General features: G+C 41.6%; 1 protein-coding gene across 1 annotated transcript in view; it reads left to right on the top strand.

Annotated features, from left to right (window-relative positions):
• gfra4a (GDNF family receptor alpha 4a) overlaps nucleotides 1-18,098 on the top strand; it is a 125,089-nt gene extending 106,991 nt beyond the window's left edge. Inside the window, exons 7-8 of the mRNA XM_040137820.1 lie at nucleotides 14,342-14,511; nucleotides 17,949-18,098. Of these exons, the coding sequence (XP_039993754.1) occupies nucleotides 14,342-14,511; nucleotides 17,949-18,098 (320 nt within the window). The remainder of the gene's footprint in view (nucleotides 1-14,341; nucleotides 14,512-17,948) is intronic.
• Nucleotides 18,099-19,495: the final 1,397 nt, after the last annotated feature.

The raw sequence follows: 19,495 nt of genomic DNA on the forward strand, positions 1-19,495 counted from the left end.
TAACGCTTTCATCCTGCAAACGTACTGTGATGTAGTGTAACACTAGTGTGAGTCAGCCTAATCCCAGTTACTGAAAGTTTTTACATTTGCTGCTCTCAGCTGCTAAGTAGGTAATATGTACAGAAAATATAATGAAATAGCTAAACATTAAACCTTCTTTTCAACATATATTTCTTGGTTGCTTTTTTTTTTTTTGTAGAGATTTAGAGAAGATCGACATCACTCTCATGATTATTTTATCTATCTTAGATTAGGTTATTTAACTGGAAGCAAGGGGAAACAGCTAGCCTGGCTCTGACCAAAGTGTTACCGACTAAGCGCACAAGATACAGTGTGTTAAGTTGCGAGCGTTAGAGGTGCTGCTAGGTGTATTTTTGAACTTTGCACCGGGCCCGGCTGGTAGTTTCCTCCTTCGAACCTGCCGATCTAAGGTAACTGCCTACTGGCTCCAGCTCTGTCTTTTACACAGGGAAATGAGAGTGGTGTTGTTATATACATACATACATATATATATCTATATATATAGATATATATAGAGAGAGAGAGAGAGAGAGAGAGGAAACAGACAACAAAGTCCTACCCACTCCATCTCGCTAACAAGTCATCTCTAGACCATGACTTTGTTTGCACTTTTCTTTCTTTTTCTCACGACACAGAGTAAAATGTCTATGATCTTACAAAAACATCCTTGGGGAGTGATGGCAGTAGTGACACATAAGTGACACAGTAAAGACCACAGTCACTTCCTCTCCATGTGTTTATTTTAGTCATTATTACTTTATTTCTTTGCATAAGTAAGACTTACAGACAACCAGGCCCCTGAGTGATGGCAGCAGTGACAGACCAGTGACATTAACCAAACACTACAGCTGGCGGCACACAGTAACGGATTATGATATGTAAGATTATTTTGTTTAGATTATGCTGTGAAATTTATCACTGCAGATAAAATATTTAAGATAACAGAAACATGTCGCCTTTAGTGGCAGCACAAATGATAAAACAAAGACATCGGTGATAAACTGTAGCCTATGTTACATAGGGATTATCTACCGATCCTCTTCAGTCCTTTTCCTTTTGCCTCTATTCATTCATCAGTACCAATAAAACAGCTATGATGGTAGGACATCATCCCTCTGAATAAGTGATAGCACCAGTGACAGAAAAATGACACCAGTAATACAAACTGTAACTGCTGGTGTCACAGCAGACACTGGAGTTTATTCTGCGTTATTATTATTTCCAACAACAAAAGAAGACAAGTTCTCGCAAAGCTGTCGGCATGAGTAACAACATCAGTGACAGACCAATGACACCAGTGACAGTAGCCTCCAAAGCAAACAGCGGCTGCTGTCACGGGGTGACAAAACAGAATGTCACTGTTTGTTAAATTTACACAAGGCTGTGTCTTAATTCAATTATGACAAAAAGAAAAAGCACCAACCTCTCATCAAACATCACACAAGTGGCCTCTTACCCCTGTTTCCACCGGAATACGATGCGTCACATGCGGGCTCCATTGCGGCTGCCAGCGACGATCCGATGCCAGTCTGGCCGGTGTGCCAGAGCCCAATGTAGACGTGACTGCAGATTCTCAACCACTGGCCCGCTGTTGTTACGCGCCAGGACTGTTTTTCGCCGGACTAGCTCGCATCTCAAGTAGGAAATTCATGGTAATGCTTAACATTACAACCCACAAATGATTTTTTACTCATTTCAGAACAAACAGCCGGAAATATGCATATTGAGAACCTTAATTGTTAATGATATGATCAAATGACAGAACATAGAGTTGGTCTAGGTTGTTTTCCAACATCAGTTTTTAGAGTCAGATGGATCCTATATTATACATATATGTTATAAAGGTTTGCCCTACTATCCAAGTCTGGCCTAAGGTTTTCTGCCCCAGCAACAATAATGTACACTGGATTAATAGTAATGAGTGTATATAAAAACCTTTTGCCAAAGTCAATTTTTGTTGTAAGTATATCATTATATTAAAATCTATTATTCCATAATTACTTTAATTGCAAATTGGCACCCAATTTTACCATTTTTTTCTTGCTTCGGTGCTCATAATTATCACTGTATCCTATAATCATAATAATATCTATCCATCCATTTTCTGCTGCTTATTCAAGGCCGGGGTAACAGTGGCAGCAAGCTAAGCAAGGTAGCCCACACGTTCCTCTCCCCTCCAACATTTTCCAGCTCCTCCTGGAGGCATTTCCAAGCCAGATGATATGTACAGTTGGGTCCATACGTATTTGGACAGTGACACAATTTTTGTAATTTTGCCTCTGTACACCGCCACAAGATGGGATTGAAGTGTAGACTTTCAGCCTTAATTCATTAACTGTTTAGGAATTTTAGCCATTTTTATACATAGTCCCTCATTTTCAGAGGCTCAAAAGTAATTGGACAAACCAACATAATTAGAAATATCAGGATTATTTTTAATACATGGATGAAAATCCTTTGAAGTCAATGGCTGCCTGAAGTCTGGAACCCTTGGACGTCATCGAAGGCTGAGTTTCCTCCCTTGAGATGCGTTGCCAGGCCTTTACTGCAGCCGCCTTCAGTTGCTGCTTGTTTGTGGGTCTTTCCACCCTCAGTTTTGTCTTCAGTAAGCCAAAATCAGGTGACTGACTCGGCCGTTGAAGAACAGTCCATTTCTTTGCCTTGAGAAGCTCTTGTGTTGCTTTCACAGTATGTTTTGGGTCATTATCCATCTGTACAGTGAAGAACCATCCTATCAGTTTAGCAGCATTTGGCTGAATCTGGGTGGATGGTATAGCCCTGTACACTGAATTCATCCTGCTACTTCTATCAGCAGTCACATCATCAATGATCACCAGTGACCCAGTTCCATTGGCAGCCATACATGCCCATGCCATGACACTGCCTCCACCATGTTTGACAGATGTTGTGGTTCGCTTTGCATCATGAGCTTTTCCTCTCCTTCTCCGTACTCTTCTCTTCCCATCATTCTGAAGAAAAACCCTCCACCAAGGAAAGAATTCTGCTTCACTTTAGTTGTCTTCCGTGGTCTTCCAGACCTTTTTGGTGTTGCTGAGCTCACCAGTGCTTTCCTTCTTTTTTAGAATGAACCACATTGTTTATTTGGCCTCTCCTAAACTCTCTGCTTCTGACCGATCGGTTAGTATCTTTTTTTCAGCCTAATGATGGCCTCCTTCATTTCCATCGACACCTCTTTGAACCGCATATTGAGAGTTCCCCTGAACAGCTACCAAAGGCAAATTCAACAGTTGGAATCTACTCCAGACCTTTTATCTGCTTAGTTTGTCATGAAATAACAGGGGAACAGGCCTCACCTGGCCATGAAACTGATTCAGTCAGTCAATTGCCCAATTACTTCTGAGCCTCTAAAAATGAGGGACAATGTATAAAAATGGCTGTAATACCTAAACAATGAATGTGATATTCTTGTGAAACCAAAATTCATTTGTGATTGAATATAAATGTAAAGTAACATTTATGTAATATTTAATTGTTCTTAGGTAAACACAGCAAACTATCTTTTAGTAGTTTGTTTATGTTACTTCTCCTGCAGAGCCTGTGAAGCATTTTTCATTATGCTAAAATAAAGATAAGACAGCTGGCTGTATACAGGATTTAAAACTACAGCCTCAAAGTATGTTACCACGTAAATTATAAATGAACAGCTTGATGTCCTTGTAAAACAAAAAACATAAAGGCAAAACAACTCGTATCAGTATTGCATATTGGAATTGGATTGCTGAATCACAGACTGCTTGAAGACGAACCGTTTCTGAAACACTTCCAGTGGATTTCTGAACCATAATAGAGACGCCTCATTCAGTGCACATCTGGAGTTGGAGAGCAGAGGGAAACAGATCTGGTTAAAACCCCATTTAAGGCAGATTTTTATGTTATAAAACCCCCAGTAAAAAGGCATAGTATTTCTCAGGAAAAATATTTTTGTGCATACAAGGAGATACAGTGAACCTTAACCCGCAGGGTGGTTAGCATGTGAAGAAGTGGCCACCGGTTTTTTTATGTTTTAAAAAGTCCAGTGAAAAAGACCTCCCAGTGTTGACTGACTGTCAAAGGTTCAGTGTGAAAAATCCATGACAGCAACCCCGCAGCATCAAAGATGGAGAAAAAACAAAACATAAGAACAACAATCTGGAGGAGTACTTCCAATGAAAGACAAGTAAGGATGTATATGAGATTATGACAAAACCCTCTGTACAATAAATCACTTATTAATTGTATTAATTCTGTTCCACAAAGGCATCACTGCTGAAGTACTGTAATGGGTTTTAATTAGTTAGTTAGTGCTTCAAAGTTGCAGCTGCAGATTCCTAGAGAGCAGGAAGAAAGTCATATTTTCTTAGATTTTAAAAGACAAAAACATGCCATTCTCTTTTTCCAGTGGCCAGATTGTGTTTTTAAGCTACTGAATTGAAGGGTACCCTCTGTCTTTGAATACTTGTAAAAAGGATATGTCACTTGGCAGAACAGAATACGACTTTGTCAAAATCGAGTATGGCTCAGTATCTAATACTGGAAATTCTAAATGACCGAGTTAATTAATATTATATTCAAGTGCTAAAGACCTCTGGTATCCATAGGAGTTATGACTCTTGTGAGTCTGGATCAATGACGGAAGTCAGCTGACGTTGTTGTAGAGCGGCAAAAAGTCCACGCAGGGAGGAGGTCAAGGTGAATGGATGGTTCAAGAAAATGTAAGAGAACTTACTAACACAGGAGAATGCTGTTGGTTTCCCATTTCTAACCAACGGTCAGTATTGTTTTTTTTTCCCTTAAGCCTGACCATAATCATTCCCTAATCATAACCAAGCGTTTATTATAGTAACCATGACAACGAAACTGCCCTACCCTTAACAAAGTTGTCATTTATTCGCAAATCACGATCTTTCCCTAGAACCCAGTTGCTTTTCTGTCTAAGCCTAACCAAACCATTATCATAAAACGGAGTTATTTCCCAGCAGTGATTTGTGATGGTTTTGGAAGGCACAGGAAATGATGTCATCCTGCCGATAGGGATATCCGATCAGACGATGAGTTGTCCTAAAGAGCAGTTACGAGCGTTTTGTTTTGGACTTGTCGTGTTTTTTAGGCATTTATATCACATACGCAGTTATTTTATAGTGATCTACCTATTAGAAGTCTCACTCATTTCTCATCATTTCACTTTAAAGCCTGTATATGCTTCAAACTCAGTTCTTTTCGGGTCGTCTAACAATGTTTAAAACCCCCTTTGTGATGTCAGAATCGGAGATGCCGTGTTCGACAATATTTGTAACTTTCCAACACAGACTACTCGGACTATAGTATAACAGTTGTTCCCACTTTATGCAGCGATTGGCCTGTTATGCGAATGCGCAACGGTAGGTGAAGGTGTGAACCTTCCTCTCAACTTCTCTCTTCATCTACTTCTGTTGCCCTTCCACAAAGTGCAACACAAACACTGCTCTCGAGGAGAGTTTGCCGTTATCCCCATTTGTAAAATTCACCGAGTTGAGAATACAAAGACATGCCACAGATTCCTTGGAGAGAGACCAGGTAGGCAGTGTGATGGAGCCTAAAGGAGGCTATGAAGGCCCTTTTTGCCATGGGTTCAAAGGTGGCCATTTGGAACAGCTATAAGCCCTTTTGCCTGTAGACGTAGTCGGACGAAATGTCATGCAGCCAAGTTTTTTTTCAAGCATACCCAACCCTATATTTTAGCTTCAGAGGAGACCCCTCATGTTGCAGCCAGCAAAAATACAATAGAAAACATGCGGGACATAAATACACTAATTTGTAAAATCTATCCAATGGACATAGCGAGTTAACCCTCACAAATGTAGTCACACGTTTTTCAACTGGTTGATGGATGTCTTGCTTTTCAGTGAAACTCCTCTTGTGCATCCTGCAGCCAGGACTCAGCATTGCTAAGACAGCTCCTTGCGTGCTGTTTACTGTAAGCTCCTTAGAGACCCAGAAAAACAAACCTCACACTGACTGGCCTCATTTCCCTGTGCCTGAGAACAAAAACGCTCCTCTCCTCCTGCCTGAGCAAATGGCTGAAGCCAAACAGCGCATACGTGATAATAAGGATGAACAAGTTTCTAATGGGAAATGAGATTCATGGAGCAGCGATGCACGTCGCACTCTCATCTCAATTGGAGTTCAGTTTCGTTCGCCAGGCACAGGCAGGCCACACTTCTATTTTGGGGAGAATGTGTCTTTAATTATTTGGCAAGGAGAGTGTGGATTCAAGCCAATAATTGGGAAAATGAATCCACCCCGGGAGAGCTCCTGAATGTCCTTCTTTTCCCCACGTTCCTCATGTAATCACAGTGTACAGAGAATAAGGTATTATTCATTCTGACAAGAGCCAAAAGACTCTCCTGTCCTACGGTGATGGTTCTGTTTAACAAGTGGACAACACCATTGTCAATTAAATAAATCCTCCTGGTCTCTTTTAGGGCTTCCATCTTTTTTTGACTGAATTCAGCATTATTTTGCACGCCAGGCCCCACAGTGCTGTTTTTCTGGGGCCTGCTTGCTGAGACAGGACTTCAGATGGCCTTTGATGACTTTGTAATTGAGCGTCATTTGGTTTCCTGCCTCCAAACTAATGAGGTGGACGGACGGAATACTGGCAGGGTAGAAAACTGTTGTTTGCAGATGGGGGAGGGGAAAAACTGCTGAAAAAAAAAAATTTCCTCTCTGGAGTGAGCTCGCTCAGGTTTTAAAAACAGCTGTCACCCTGCCTTACCTCCTCATCACAGCGATAATAACCACATCACTATGCAGAACAGCAGTTCTGGACTTCTTCGTTCTCTAAAAGCTGAGTGTGTCAGGGAAAAATGAGAGGACAGATGGAGGTGAAGCTCATTTATTTCTGCAATTATTTTAATTTTTTCTGGACGTTAAATTGGTAGTGTAACAGAAGAAAGTAAGGGGTAACCAGCGATATGTCGGGAAGGTTGGGGACACGAAGGGGGCGTGCACAAGATGTGTTCTGCAGTGTGGCTTCAGGTGAACCTATGAAGTTGGTAAAAAAAAAAAAAGCCCTCAGGGAGAAACTTAAAAGTGAAAGAGATGCGAGATTTAGGTGCTTAAACAGCCGTGTCCAAACATTTACAAAGGAACTATCAAAACAGCTAACGACTGAAGATATCAATTCGCGCTTCATCTCTGCGTGACGGCGGTCGGCAAGGCACATTGGCGATCAGCTGGAGTTGCTCCCCTCGCTCGTCTGATCCGTCAGCTGCCAGGGGATCGCTGCACGCTGCCGAGTGCTACCTGCACACTTTGAGCACGGCACTTTCCCACCTGTCCTGCCAATGCTAATGACCCACAGCACCATTAGCATGCGGGTCCACAGCCGCCACTGGACACACCCTCGGCCTTGCTCAATCTTTTTTCCTCACTATTGACTCGTTTCTGTTGTGTTGCAGCTTTCCGATTCTCTAATTAGCTGCGGAGCTGGCAGCAAATGCGCACGGGTAACCTATCCGCCATCTCCTTCTTTGTCTAGTAGTTGCTCAGTGTTGCACCAGTGGAGGGAGTCGAGCTGAGGCTTTGCATTGATTGCTGCAGATTTGTTTGAAAAAGGCAAACTACATCAGGAAGATGGATCAATTTGTTATGATCCTGTGAGAAATCAGTATTTGTGTGTCACACCCCGATACTCCACTGTAGGCTTTGAAATCCAATCACTAATAACCAGTGAGTCGCTTCTGAAATCTGAGGGCTTTTGCTGGGAACAGATGGAATAATGGTATGATTTTCACGTCTAAGCAGCTACATCCATCTTGCAGTATGAGCCAGAGATATTAATTGATGAATCTCTCCTTCATGTCTTCATTTGAGCACATTTTACTTGAAACGACTTTCATGCAAACATAATTGCCGCGGAGTAGCCCATTAGCCAAATGAAAATGAATGCTTATAGAATATGAATTCATCACATGATCATAACTCATTCTGGTTGTGAAAAATCCAAGAACTTGATGTAATGTGTTTCCTTTTGGGTATATAGGACCATATAAATCCACTAGACAGTAAATTATACATAGTATAGAATGTACGTACAGTAATGTTACTCCCAGTCCTAGCCTACTGAATGTCAGTGGCCTATTTAAGTATTCACCATGATCGTTATATCATGTCAATACAGACAACTGACAGATGAAAAACTGAAAGGCTGACTGGCGGAAGTCCAGTCTTACTGTTCTTTTTTGGAAATTGAGGTTACAGTTGTTTGACTTGTCCGTGCCATCCTGCCTCCCCGTGTTAACATTTAAAAAAGCGGAAGAAAAAGGCTGCGAAAAAGATTTTTTGCTCATCCAGAGAATCCAGACTTGTTCACTTCAATCTCCCACTCCCTGAATCAACTGTGTTACACACTTGTTTGCAGTGCTGACAGCGAGGGCATAAACCATTATCTATTTCAGTCAGGTGAGAATTCAAAACCCCAAACATCCAAAACATCTGTTTATTCACTTCAGTTGCATCCAAACTTGAACATCTGTTCCTGTTACACCTGTGAAAGAGGGGGAAAAGATCTCTGCAGATTTGCATTCCTTCAGTCATAATTACAAATATGCAACTGTTTCAACAGCTTAACAACAACGAATAACAACTAGCAGTTTGTGTAAATACACATATTAGAACAAGTACTTGTACTTTGGAGATTTGGCAGCAACAGATCGAAGCCTTAGTGATTTTTTTTCTGTGAATCATGTTGACTGTTGGTATAGACTGTAAGTGGTGGTACAATGTAAACATTGAAGTAAAAGGCCTTGCATTATACTTTTACTTGCATCAATAAATTAATAAAGTTTTTGGCAACTTGGGACAACAGAGCATGCAACAACACAACATTAACACGGTATACCTGGCTCTTTAGCCACTACATGTTCCACAATGTGCACTAGTTAGTCGTTAACTTGTCTGGGCCATTTGGTGCTGGGGAGGCTGTGTGTTTGTGGTTTATCAGAGCTTGTTTGCTGGAAATGGCTACCTGCCGCTGCTAGAAACGAGGCTAATAAGGGTTTGCAGGCTTAAAAACAGATCAATGTGCTTCAAGCAGCTCGAATCGCTATATTTACAGTACATTAAAAATGGGTTAAAATGTAAAAAAGGGTCACTCGTTGTGATGACCCCACAGAGAATTATCACCTGAGCCTATAGATTCCCTCAGTTCTGCATAGCTTTACATTGTTTGGCTTTCCAGTGTTGCTCCGATGCAGCAGGCAGCTATGTTCAGGGGAAGAGCTCTAAAAACCCACGTTACACCGCCTGCTCGGCGTTTAACTGCACACAGACAAAGTTGGGGACTAACTGGTGAATACCGTGGAGGCAATTAGCAGCTAAAGAGCCAGATATTTGTGTTATTTGTTATTTGTGTTAGGTCTCCAGACACACGAGTCCAAATGTGTGTTTAAGTCTGCTGAATGTGTAAATAGGTGACTGTATGCTGACAGGTTTGCCATATCAAAGTAAAAGGCGATAGTTTGCCGTTGTTGTGTTCAAAGATTTTTCCGCTGCCCCCAAGTTGCCAAAAATCGGTTACTGCACATTTAAAGATGTGTAGAGCTGAGAGCTGCAGAGTCGTGTGATAATTCACTATGAGCGACCCCTTTTAACATAACACGCAGTCATTTGATCCTTTGTTTTCAGTAAAATATTGATTAGTGCAGCTTTAAGTATAAGTCATTGGCCAGCACAATGCCCCTTTTGTTAAATTATTATTGTATGTATGTTATATTTTTCAATTACTATCACTGGCGTATTAAAATATAAGCAGATTTTGAGGCTGTGGCTGGTTTCAGTGGAACAAATTTTAAGTACGTAATACACAGCTGAGTAGTTTAATCCATAACAGTGTGTCGTATTTTACAAATTCGTAAGTTTACTGAGAAAATCTTGATCTGAAAAGCTATAATTATCATGAACCTGTAGTGGAGCAAAAAGAACAATAGGTTTTCCTCTGAAATGAAGTTGGATAGAAATATAAAGCAAATAAAATGGAAACACTCAAGTAAAGTAAAAGTACTTCAAAGTTGTGTTGAAGACTAGTATTTGATAAATGCACTTTTTTTTATGTTTGACCACTATGTGTGTGTTTATAACTTAATTCTAGTTTGAGAAGCAAAACGTGGCAAGGACAGTTTCTTTAAGGAACAGCTTGTCTGTCACTCTCTATCGGTGACACTTTGTTTGTCATACACTGCATAAACCCGAGCGATGAAAGATGGATGGTGGACCCCGCCTGCTGTAATGTAGCGTTTACTTTTCCTTCGAGCCTTACCACCCACTCCACATCACCATCCGTCAAACATGCTTTAAAAGTCTTAAAATATCACATTAGGGTACAGTTAGAAGTTAGATTACATCCACTCCGGAAAGTGTTTTAAACTGACAGCAGAAAGATGGATCGCGATTCCTCAAAATGCGAGAGCGGGAGGAGACATAACTTTTAAATTTGGTACTTTTTGTCGAACACGATTGTTCGCCGCTGTTCCTGGCGGGCAAATCAAAAATCCATTTAACATTGCCATTGTTTGGTGAGTGGATGTTATGACTCAGCTGGCGCACTGCTGTGGCTAGCTGAGTGTTTATGTGTTCAGTCATTACTGAAAGACTCCATATTTACCACCCGCGAGTGGTGGTGTCGTCAGCCATTCCGGTGGGCACCGAGTCAACTTTCTTCCCAAGTGCCACTGATGCGCACCTTCGTGCCAAGCTGCCAGTAATAGAGATACTGTGAAGCGCCGGCCATCCCTTTTTCTCTCTGGTGTTAACCGAGGGTGACAACAGGAGCAGCAGCAACTAATCAGTGAGCCTTCGTGGTGGATCCAATCAGCGACTACCTTCCCGATCTTTCATAACCTTGTTTTGTAAGTCACAGCACATGTGCCCTTAATGGAAAAAGTTTTACATTAAGTTTGTTTTGTAAAAGTCTACCCTCTAGTGCACTCACTCTTTTCCAACATGTGTTTTGATTAATTATTAGCACTGCATGGAATGATTAATTTCCACTTCTCACTTCTAATACTGCAGGAGAGGACTTTCAGCAGATTGTTGGTGGTTTGTGTGCGTCAGCGCTCCACTGCCCGTGACGTACAAAAGAAAGAATCCTGCCAGGTTGAGAGGGTCTCAGAGTGTATGTCCTTGGTTTTTACAGAGTGGATGAAAGCACTGAAAATATGAAAATCCTACATTTTAATTCATATAATTTTGACCTTACTTTGAAATCAGTCGTCGTGCATAAAATTAAGCACCGTGCATATAACTTTCATCTAGATTCTAAGAACTTGTACAAGGCATGAATTAAAAAAGAACAAGCTAAGAAGGACCTTCAGTTCACAACAGACATCCTAAGAATATGGCTGAGCTGAAGCAGCTCTGTGGGGAAGAACGGTCCAACATTCCTCCCGAACGTTGCGCAGGTCTGATCCACAGGTATCGGAAGACTCCCTTTTGAGGGCATTGCTGCCAAAAGGGGTAATACATTTTTAAATCCAAGGGTTCACTTTCCGCCAGAACTGTGAAGGTTTAACGAGGTTGTTCAGAATTGAATGTTGTTATTATGCCTCATTAAAGAATACTAAGCAGGGGCTCAAAAGTTTTCAAATAGTGCAGGTGATTTAAATGCAACATACCGTAAATTTAAGCCCAGAAACAAGAGGAAAAAAATTTGCAATCTGTGGTTTAAATAACATTTTCTTGCAATGATATCAACACACACACACACACACACACACACAGTATTGATCGCTGTACATAATTTAGCAAAAGGCTTTGTAATTAACTGCACAAAACAATGACTCCGTTCCCACAGGCTCACCGGTATGCGATCTGAATACCACTTGCTCTCAGACACCCTAGTGTCATACCGTATGTACACCATTATACTTTCCCCACACACCCACACCAGTAATACCTCCTTGCATCCACAATCATACTCTCTCACATACGCCATCACTCTACCGGGTGGGAGATAGTCCAGGATTCTTCCAGTAGAAATGTTTGGGGAAGTGGCTGTGCACTGCTATTTATTGGAGGTGGGAAAGGTCATCAAACTAACCAGTTAGTACTCATTCTTTAAGCCTTCACCCTTGTTAGACCAAGATATTGCTGTTTGAGAACTCTTCCGTAAAAGCATAAATCTCACCTTACTGTGGCTCGTCCAAGTCTGTTGTGCAAAGGGCCAGTTGTCGCACCTGGGGGCCGCTGATTCTGGAAGTGGTTTTCCCATTCTGTATTCCCGTTTCAGTCTTTTATTTAAATGATATTCTCAATGTCCCTTAACGTAGAAAGGCAGGACCCTCCTTGATAATGTGACAATCATATTGATTATTTTCAACTCTGTTTCTGAGAAATCACGTTTTGTCCGTCATTGTCCGGTGGAAGGCGCAAAATCCTACGGTTCCCACGAGCCTCGGCCTGCGTTGCCATGGAGAAGAAGCCACGCAGAGGGGGCCAGTCAGAGCAGTGGCAAATTCAGATATCAAATCATATTTATCAGAAGAACCCGATATTTTCTCCAGCATTTGCTGGAGTTTTGCGCTGATCCAAGCCATAGAAGGGCACCAACTGTGACTCATATAACATTGTTTATGGGAGAAATCAATGGGACTTGAAATAGCTAATCCCACTTTGCAACTCTTCGGGGGGGGGGGGACTACAGCCCTCACCATAGCTGCAGCTGCGGTTTTCCGCCCTCCGGCCACAGGTAGCTGTACCAGGTCCATTATGGCTTTTCGCACCAGAATGAGGCCAAGAAGACACTGCCCTTGAAAACTTACTTGGACGAGCAGCACAAAGATAAGATATACGCTTTATCGGAAGCCAAACACCTGCTGTATTGTATACTCTCCTTCTCACATACTGCTATACTTACATATTATTAACTTTATCTCACAGCCACTATTATTTTTCTCTCATTTATAATACTATAATACAACGGACAATTTATGCTTTCTCATTGCCACCACTCTTCTGTCTCGCCATACCAATGTAATAATGGTGTGCGAGAGATCATGAGGGTTCATGTAATTCATAGCTTTAAGACATCCTCCTACAATGCTGCATATTTTCTGACAACGTACAACGGCAGTGCTTATTTACATAGAGTTCCCTACAGCATCTTCTATACGTCCAGCACGGTGAACGGAGGCTGACTTTTGAATGCAGCCTCAGTGATGAAAACCCGCAGGAAGATCAGACGCGAGTCAAACTGAGCCAGTGTCTGGGAAATTTTCACCTCTATATTTTTAATGCTACCTCACAGCCAGTCAACGAGCCTGCTGACCAGGAAAGGATTAAAAAAAAAAAAAAAATTAATGAGGTTCATCATTCATTATTTTATAGTATGACCAGAGTTCTCCTTTTGTTATTCAAATTTGCCATTTAGTGGGCTGGTATTATGTATTATATCTGACTTGCAGCAGCTCTCACCTCTGAGATTTCTGTAATTAAAAACAGAAATTCATTCTGCCACCAACTCAGGCACTATTTGGCCAAAAAAAAACCCAAAAAACAGGGTTTTCCATCTTAAATTTAGATTTAACACACACAAAAGGGAATTCCTGCTCACACAACACTCCTTTCTCTCTGATGTAATGGCAGACAGGAGTGTTCAAAATTGCAGCCTACGGTATTTTTTTTTTTTTTGCCTCGGGAATAACACATCTAGACATATTCCCCAGTCATATGAGTAGCATATTTTACACATTTCTAGCCAGTTTCTCAAACTGGCAGCCCAGAAAAGCATCAACATGTATAAATGTGAAAAATCTGAACTTCCGTTGTCCAGAAATCTGATCTCTGTGGAAGGAGCATTCACCTCTGTGTCAGGGACAGTTAGTATTTTCCGACCCAACCCTTCCTCTGTGCAGAAAAGTATACATAGTTGAATTTTCATCTTTGTAAATAATCAAATCCTGTCTGCTTCAGTGCCACTTAGTGGTCATGGCTGATCAGACAAGTGGATTTTTATGCAAAAATCTTGCCAAATGCAGTTTGAAATGACTGATTCAGACTAAAGAGAATACAGTCACTCACCCACCTGATGGCTCTCTATGAAAGGTTGAGTTTCCCTCCCATGCCATGTCCACATCTTAATGACGGTACCCCAGTGCATAATTTTAAACGAGACCAATCACATTAAAACTGTCATGCAGGGAACACAAAGGAAAAAGCAAACTAGAGGTGAGGGCTGATGTGGAAATGAGCCAAGTTTCCCCATTCAGCACAGCAGTGATGTGGTCTATTAAGCTGCCAGTCGTGTCGGTTTAAAAACAGCCTCTCTGCTGCTCTTGTGTTCTAGAAAATGCCATCCTGGCCTTCGGGAACGGATCTGATGTGAAAACGGGCGCCAGCCAGCCCGGGATGCCCAGTCCGGCAACGGACAGCCAGAGCCCGTTCTTGGCAACCACCGCCCCGGGCGTCTCCATGGAAACAGAGCAGAACATTCTGCGAGCGCAGATACCTACTCAGGTGAGACAAGATGGAAGACTGAAAATGTTGATGTGCTACCTTTTTTTAAACAGGGAGGCACTAATGGCGACCGAGTCACTCAGGACTGGATCGTATGGCTGCAGATAACTGGGGGTGTTTGTTTTAACCTGCTGAGGGTGGCAGACGGGCGGGGATTTACAGAATCTGCATAATTCAGACCGTGCCAGCTACAAAGTCAGTCACACTTAAGTTGAGATGAAGAGAACTCAAGCTGTATCTGTTTGCTACCTTGCGTCTTGTATCTTATTTGAGTCTTCAAACTCTAGATAGCTTAGATTTAAATCATGTACAGTTTCCACATTGTCCAAAATAACAATACAAGCCACAGCAGTTCAAGGAGAAGCCATCAAGGAATTAGCGCCACATTGCTGGATTTCAGTGAGAACTACATTTTGCTATGCCTTCCCTTGCTGCTAAGATGACAGGCCCCGTCTGTCAGGGCAAAAACACAATGATCCCCATGTTTCCTAAATGTCAGTTTCCTCTGCTAAAGTGTGATTTATGATTTAAATCAAAATCTCCCAACTATACCTTATTAGCCGATAATCCTTTGGTACACAAACTCTCAATAAAAACCGTAGTTTTTGGCAACGGTACCTCAAGTTTGGTGATGAAAAAGTTGAGCTCAATACACTGTTTGTACCGAGGCAAGATAGTTAACAGCAAACTCACCCGATCAGAAAAACAAGACGGTACATTTTTCAAAGGGGTAATTTTTTCACGAGAAATATGAGTCAAAATAAGGTAAACAAGGGTAAAAACTGTTTGCACCGTAATTTCTCTTTGTTTATGTGCAGCCTCACAGTACACACTGTGACAAGCCCGTATTGGCTGCTACAGTCAATACGCCCACCGGGAACTGCTGCACACTAAAGACTAACCTATTGAGTGTTTATCATGTAAGGATGTTTGAATGAATGAATGAAGCTCTGAAGCTTTGAGACTGGATGTAACTTTATTGATCCCGGTGGGGTCATTAAGTCCGTCCTGCAGTAAAAGGATTCCGCACTAGAGCATAAAACACACAGCATAATGAGAGTAAAAGAGTTGAGACAACTGAAACGTTCAGTAAAACAGAATGTAAACAAACGTATTATTAGATTTTACTGGATGGGAATAGACAGAATGAGTATGGCTCGCCGACCTTTGGATGCCATGGTTCCATATAAATGTTATTTGCACCATGATTACAAATGTAAACAGAGACTTCTCACCTAAAACACGCAGCATACCGTATAGAATTACATATCTAAACATGCCATCAAAAAGTAAAGCGAATAAAAGTATCTGTGCGGATGTTATGAAATACTGGAGTCATTATGAAAGTTTCTGTCGTTACTGACTTCGCCAAACTGTCAGCAGCCGGTGCAGAAAACAGCAGAATGGGAGTCGTGTCCGAGGTCTTTGAGGTCTTCAGGATGGTTTAGTTTTCGTCACACAGCTTTCGGTGCGAACATGTAAAAACAACCGCCGCGTACTCATAACCGCTTCATCGACAGTATAAACAGGCTCTGTAAACATCATCAGCGTAGCCCATACAATGAAGAAGTAAAGTAAACAACAGTTGAACATACATTTTAATGTGGACAGCCTGTTTTGCATTACACACGGTTTTTCAGATTATAATAATGAGGGGAAATTTATAAATAATAAACTTCACTTCAGGCTGAGGACATTTGTTCTATGCATTTGGTTCCTAATGGGAACCCAGAAAATGATGTTGTCGATGTAATTGACAATCTGCCAACAGATATAAATAAACTTCACAAGCTAAATGTATAACTAGGCCACTTACTCATTTCCAGAGAGGAAGCTGAAGGGCCAAAAACCCAAATTACACATTCTTGCCTCAGGTCGTCTGAACGCCTCATCCCACGCACAATCGTTTCAACACACTGTATCATCCTCCGACTGCGTTAGTGTCAACGCTGTGGTCCAGAGATAACGTAAACAGAAAAGTGACACTTGGTCAAACATTGACATCATTTCACCTGATGGCCGGGCAGCAACTCGGGATCAGATAGAGTGTCACCGAGGCAACACCAGTCAAGGGGTTCATTAAGACAGCGAATTAGCTCCGGACAGCTGCCTCAGGCTCATATCATCAGACATACGACTCTTCAACCAACATCCTGCCGCAATTAAATAACAGTCTCTGGTAAATCAACAAACATTACACTGACACTGGAGATGTTACCGTGCATTTCTATCAGCTCTGGCTTGTCCACGGCAGCAAGTATGTGGACAGGGAAGACGGGCTAACCTTTCTAACAATGTTAAGGCTCGAGGTTTTCCGTTCTCACATGTTCTTAAAAACACCCAGATCAGTTTTAACTTAACGTACCCGCACACATTAGTTTTGTTTCACAGTTACTACAGTTTGCAGTTAACCGTTGTCTGGCAGGGAGCACAACTCAAATCTCCCATAGTACAATGTGAGGATTAATATGTGTAAAAAAGGCAACTGAGAAGCTAATTAGGGAGTCTCAAAGCAAGTTAATAGCTTAAACTTACATTTACCTCTTTCCTGTGTTGAAATGAATGTTTTCTTTTTCTATTGGGTCGTACATTTCAAAAAAGTTCCTGCCCAGCAAAGGATCTTAGCGACAGGTGGGTAGAATCAAAAACGAAGAATCCCACACACTGTCCATCACTCGTAGTCACTTCGTTAACAAGGCGAGGTTCATACGTACAGAGACTACAGGCTCTCGCCTCGGGAAATCTGCTACCCACAGGATGACACAAACACTTTCCAGTATGCAAACAAATTAAGGTCAATGTAAAAACAAACATGACAATAAGTTCTTCTAATCGTAAACATACATTAAACAACAGCATTATGGTGTGTGTATGTATATACGTGTGGACACATGTATACATATACTCACATATACGTACACATATATACATATACATATATATAAATGTATGCATTCACACATTTTTTACTCACATACACACACACACACACACACACACACACACACACACACGTATATATACATACGTTGTCAATAACTTGGTTCTTTCACAGTCTAATGTCACAAACGTCTGTAAAACCAAGAGACAGAAACTGGAAGAGTGGAGGGGCAAAGAAACCAAAAGGAAATGGGAAAAATAATCTAAAGATGGAGCTTGACTGATTGAAGAGTTTATTCTGAATATGTTTGCTGCAAAAAAAACCCCATCTCTGGCTGTGAAATTGCGTCTGGCTGATAAGTGGCAATGTCCTTGCCTTCACTCATCTTATTTTTCAACTGTGGATGTGGAAAATTTTGCCATTATACCCACATAGTTGCTCATAAAATTTCTCCTCCCCTATCAGTTGTTTTTTTTTTTTTTTTTCACTGCTTGTGCTGAAAAGATGTCGAATCTGGAGGCAGATGACTAATCTCGCCGCGTTTGTTTTCATTTAGGTGAACGAGAACGAGAGATTGTGGGGCGAGGAGGGAGACTCCACTCTCCCGTCTCCAGGCCTGTCGGACAGCGGAGCCGCGCCCGTCCGCCTGTCACTGCTTTTAGGCCTCGGCTGGCTGCTGCCCACCGTGCTGCTGCTCACCAACTAAGAGGCCTTGCTCACCTGGCCTCCACGGACAAAACTCCAGACCTGGGGGGGGAGGGAGGGTGGGAGTGAGAGGGAAAGAGCCATTTCTATGTGTCAAATGACGGTGGGGGAAAGGGTCGACTCTGTCCTGCCCCGCCCCCCTCTCCCTCTCTGTCACAAAAAAAAAAAAAAAATCACACTTAATCTCTTTTTGTGAATCATGACTCAGAGCAGATGTGTTGTTCTGTGCAGCCCGAGCCCTGAAGAAGTCCACTGGAGAGGGTGCTGCTGCTGCCGCACCACATGGGGGGGGGGAAACCAGGAAGTACACACCTCATTTTCTGCTTCACGCCTGCCCAAATACAAACAGTTACAAACGATACACACGCAGACTTTGCTCATCCGAAAAATAACGTCCAAGCTACGGTGAAAAGGGCCAGTGGGTTCAGAAGGTGTACAGTCCAGAGACACTGAAGATGCAGTGCAGGAAAACTATAAAAAGAAAAATTGAAAAACCCAAAAAAAAACTATTTTTCTGTCCTTGATGTAAAAGAAAAATATTAAATGTTCTGAATTTTTCTCTCAGATGAACTGTGATGAAGTGTTACATGAGATTCAAGGTGGATGTGTGTATGTCCTTCCACATGCAGCACTCTGCTTCTTTAGCTTTGCTCTTTATTTCCATGCCACATTTTTTAATTTTAGACATGATTTTATTACCCAAAATGTTAGATGGAAACACGTTACTATTGAGTCAAATCACAATGAAATCCTGACTGTTTGTCGTCGTGTTTTAGGTTGCAGGTTTGAAGAGTTCATTTCCAAATAAAAAATATATATATATATATATATATATATATATATATATATAAAATATAAATGAAATTTAACTTTCAAAGATTACTAAGATACTAAGATCTCCTGTAAATGTGTTTTATTTCGTCAAACAAGGACCTAAATTACTTCTGAGCCTTTGAAGTATTGTGATTTTTTTTTTTTTTTAATTTTAATGCTATCGATCATTTCATTTGAGTAGATGTAACTTTTTTGCAAATGGTGGATACCTCACTTCGGAAGGGGACCTTCATATAGTCATTCATTAAGCTTTAAGTGTGGAGGCCTGACAAATGTTTGGGTCGTTCCTCTTCAGAAATGTGAAACGAAAAAAATGATTTGGGTTTTGTTGAAGTGACGAGACATGGAGACAAGTTTCTATTTTTTAAATGTACGTGGACTCTGCCGCCGAGAAGACAGACGTCTCTCGACGAGCTTGTGACCAATCATGCTTTGCCATAGCGGGAGGAAGGTGGGGAGCCGTGTTGGCGCTCTACCGGCTCGGGCTCTTCCCCCAAAGTGGGCCGTCGAAGGATTTACAATATGTACTGTAGAAAGCACGGCTCCGCTTTGTGGCGCAGACAT

Source organism: Xiphias gladius, chromosome 10 (assembly GCF_016859285.1).
Source record: "Xiphias gladius isolate SHS-SW01 ecotype Sanya breed wild chromosome 10, ASM1685928v1, whole genome shotgun sequence".
Taxonomy (NCBI): Eukaryota; Metazoa; Chordata; class Actinopteri; order Istiophoriformes; family Xiphiidae; genus Xiphias; species Xiphias gladius.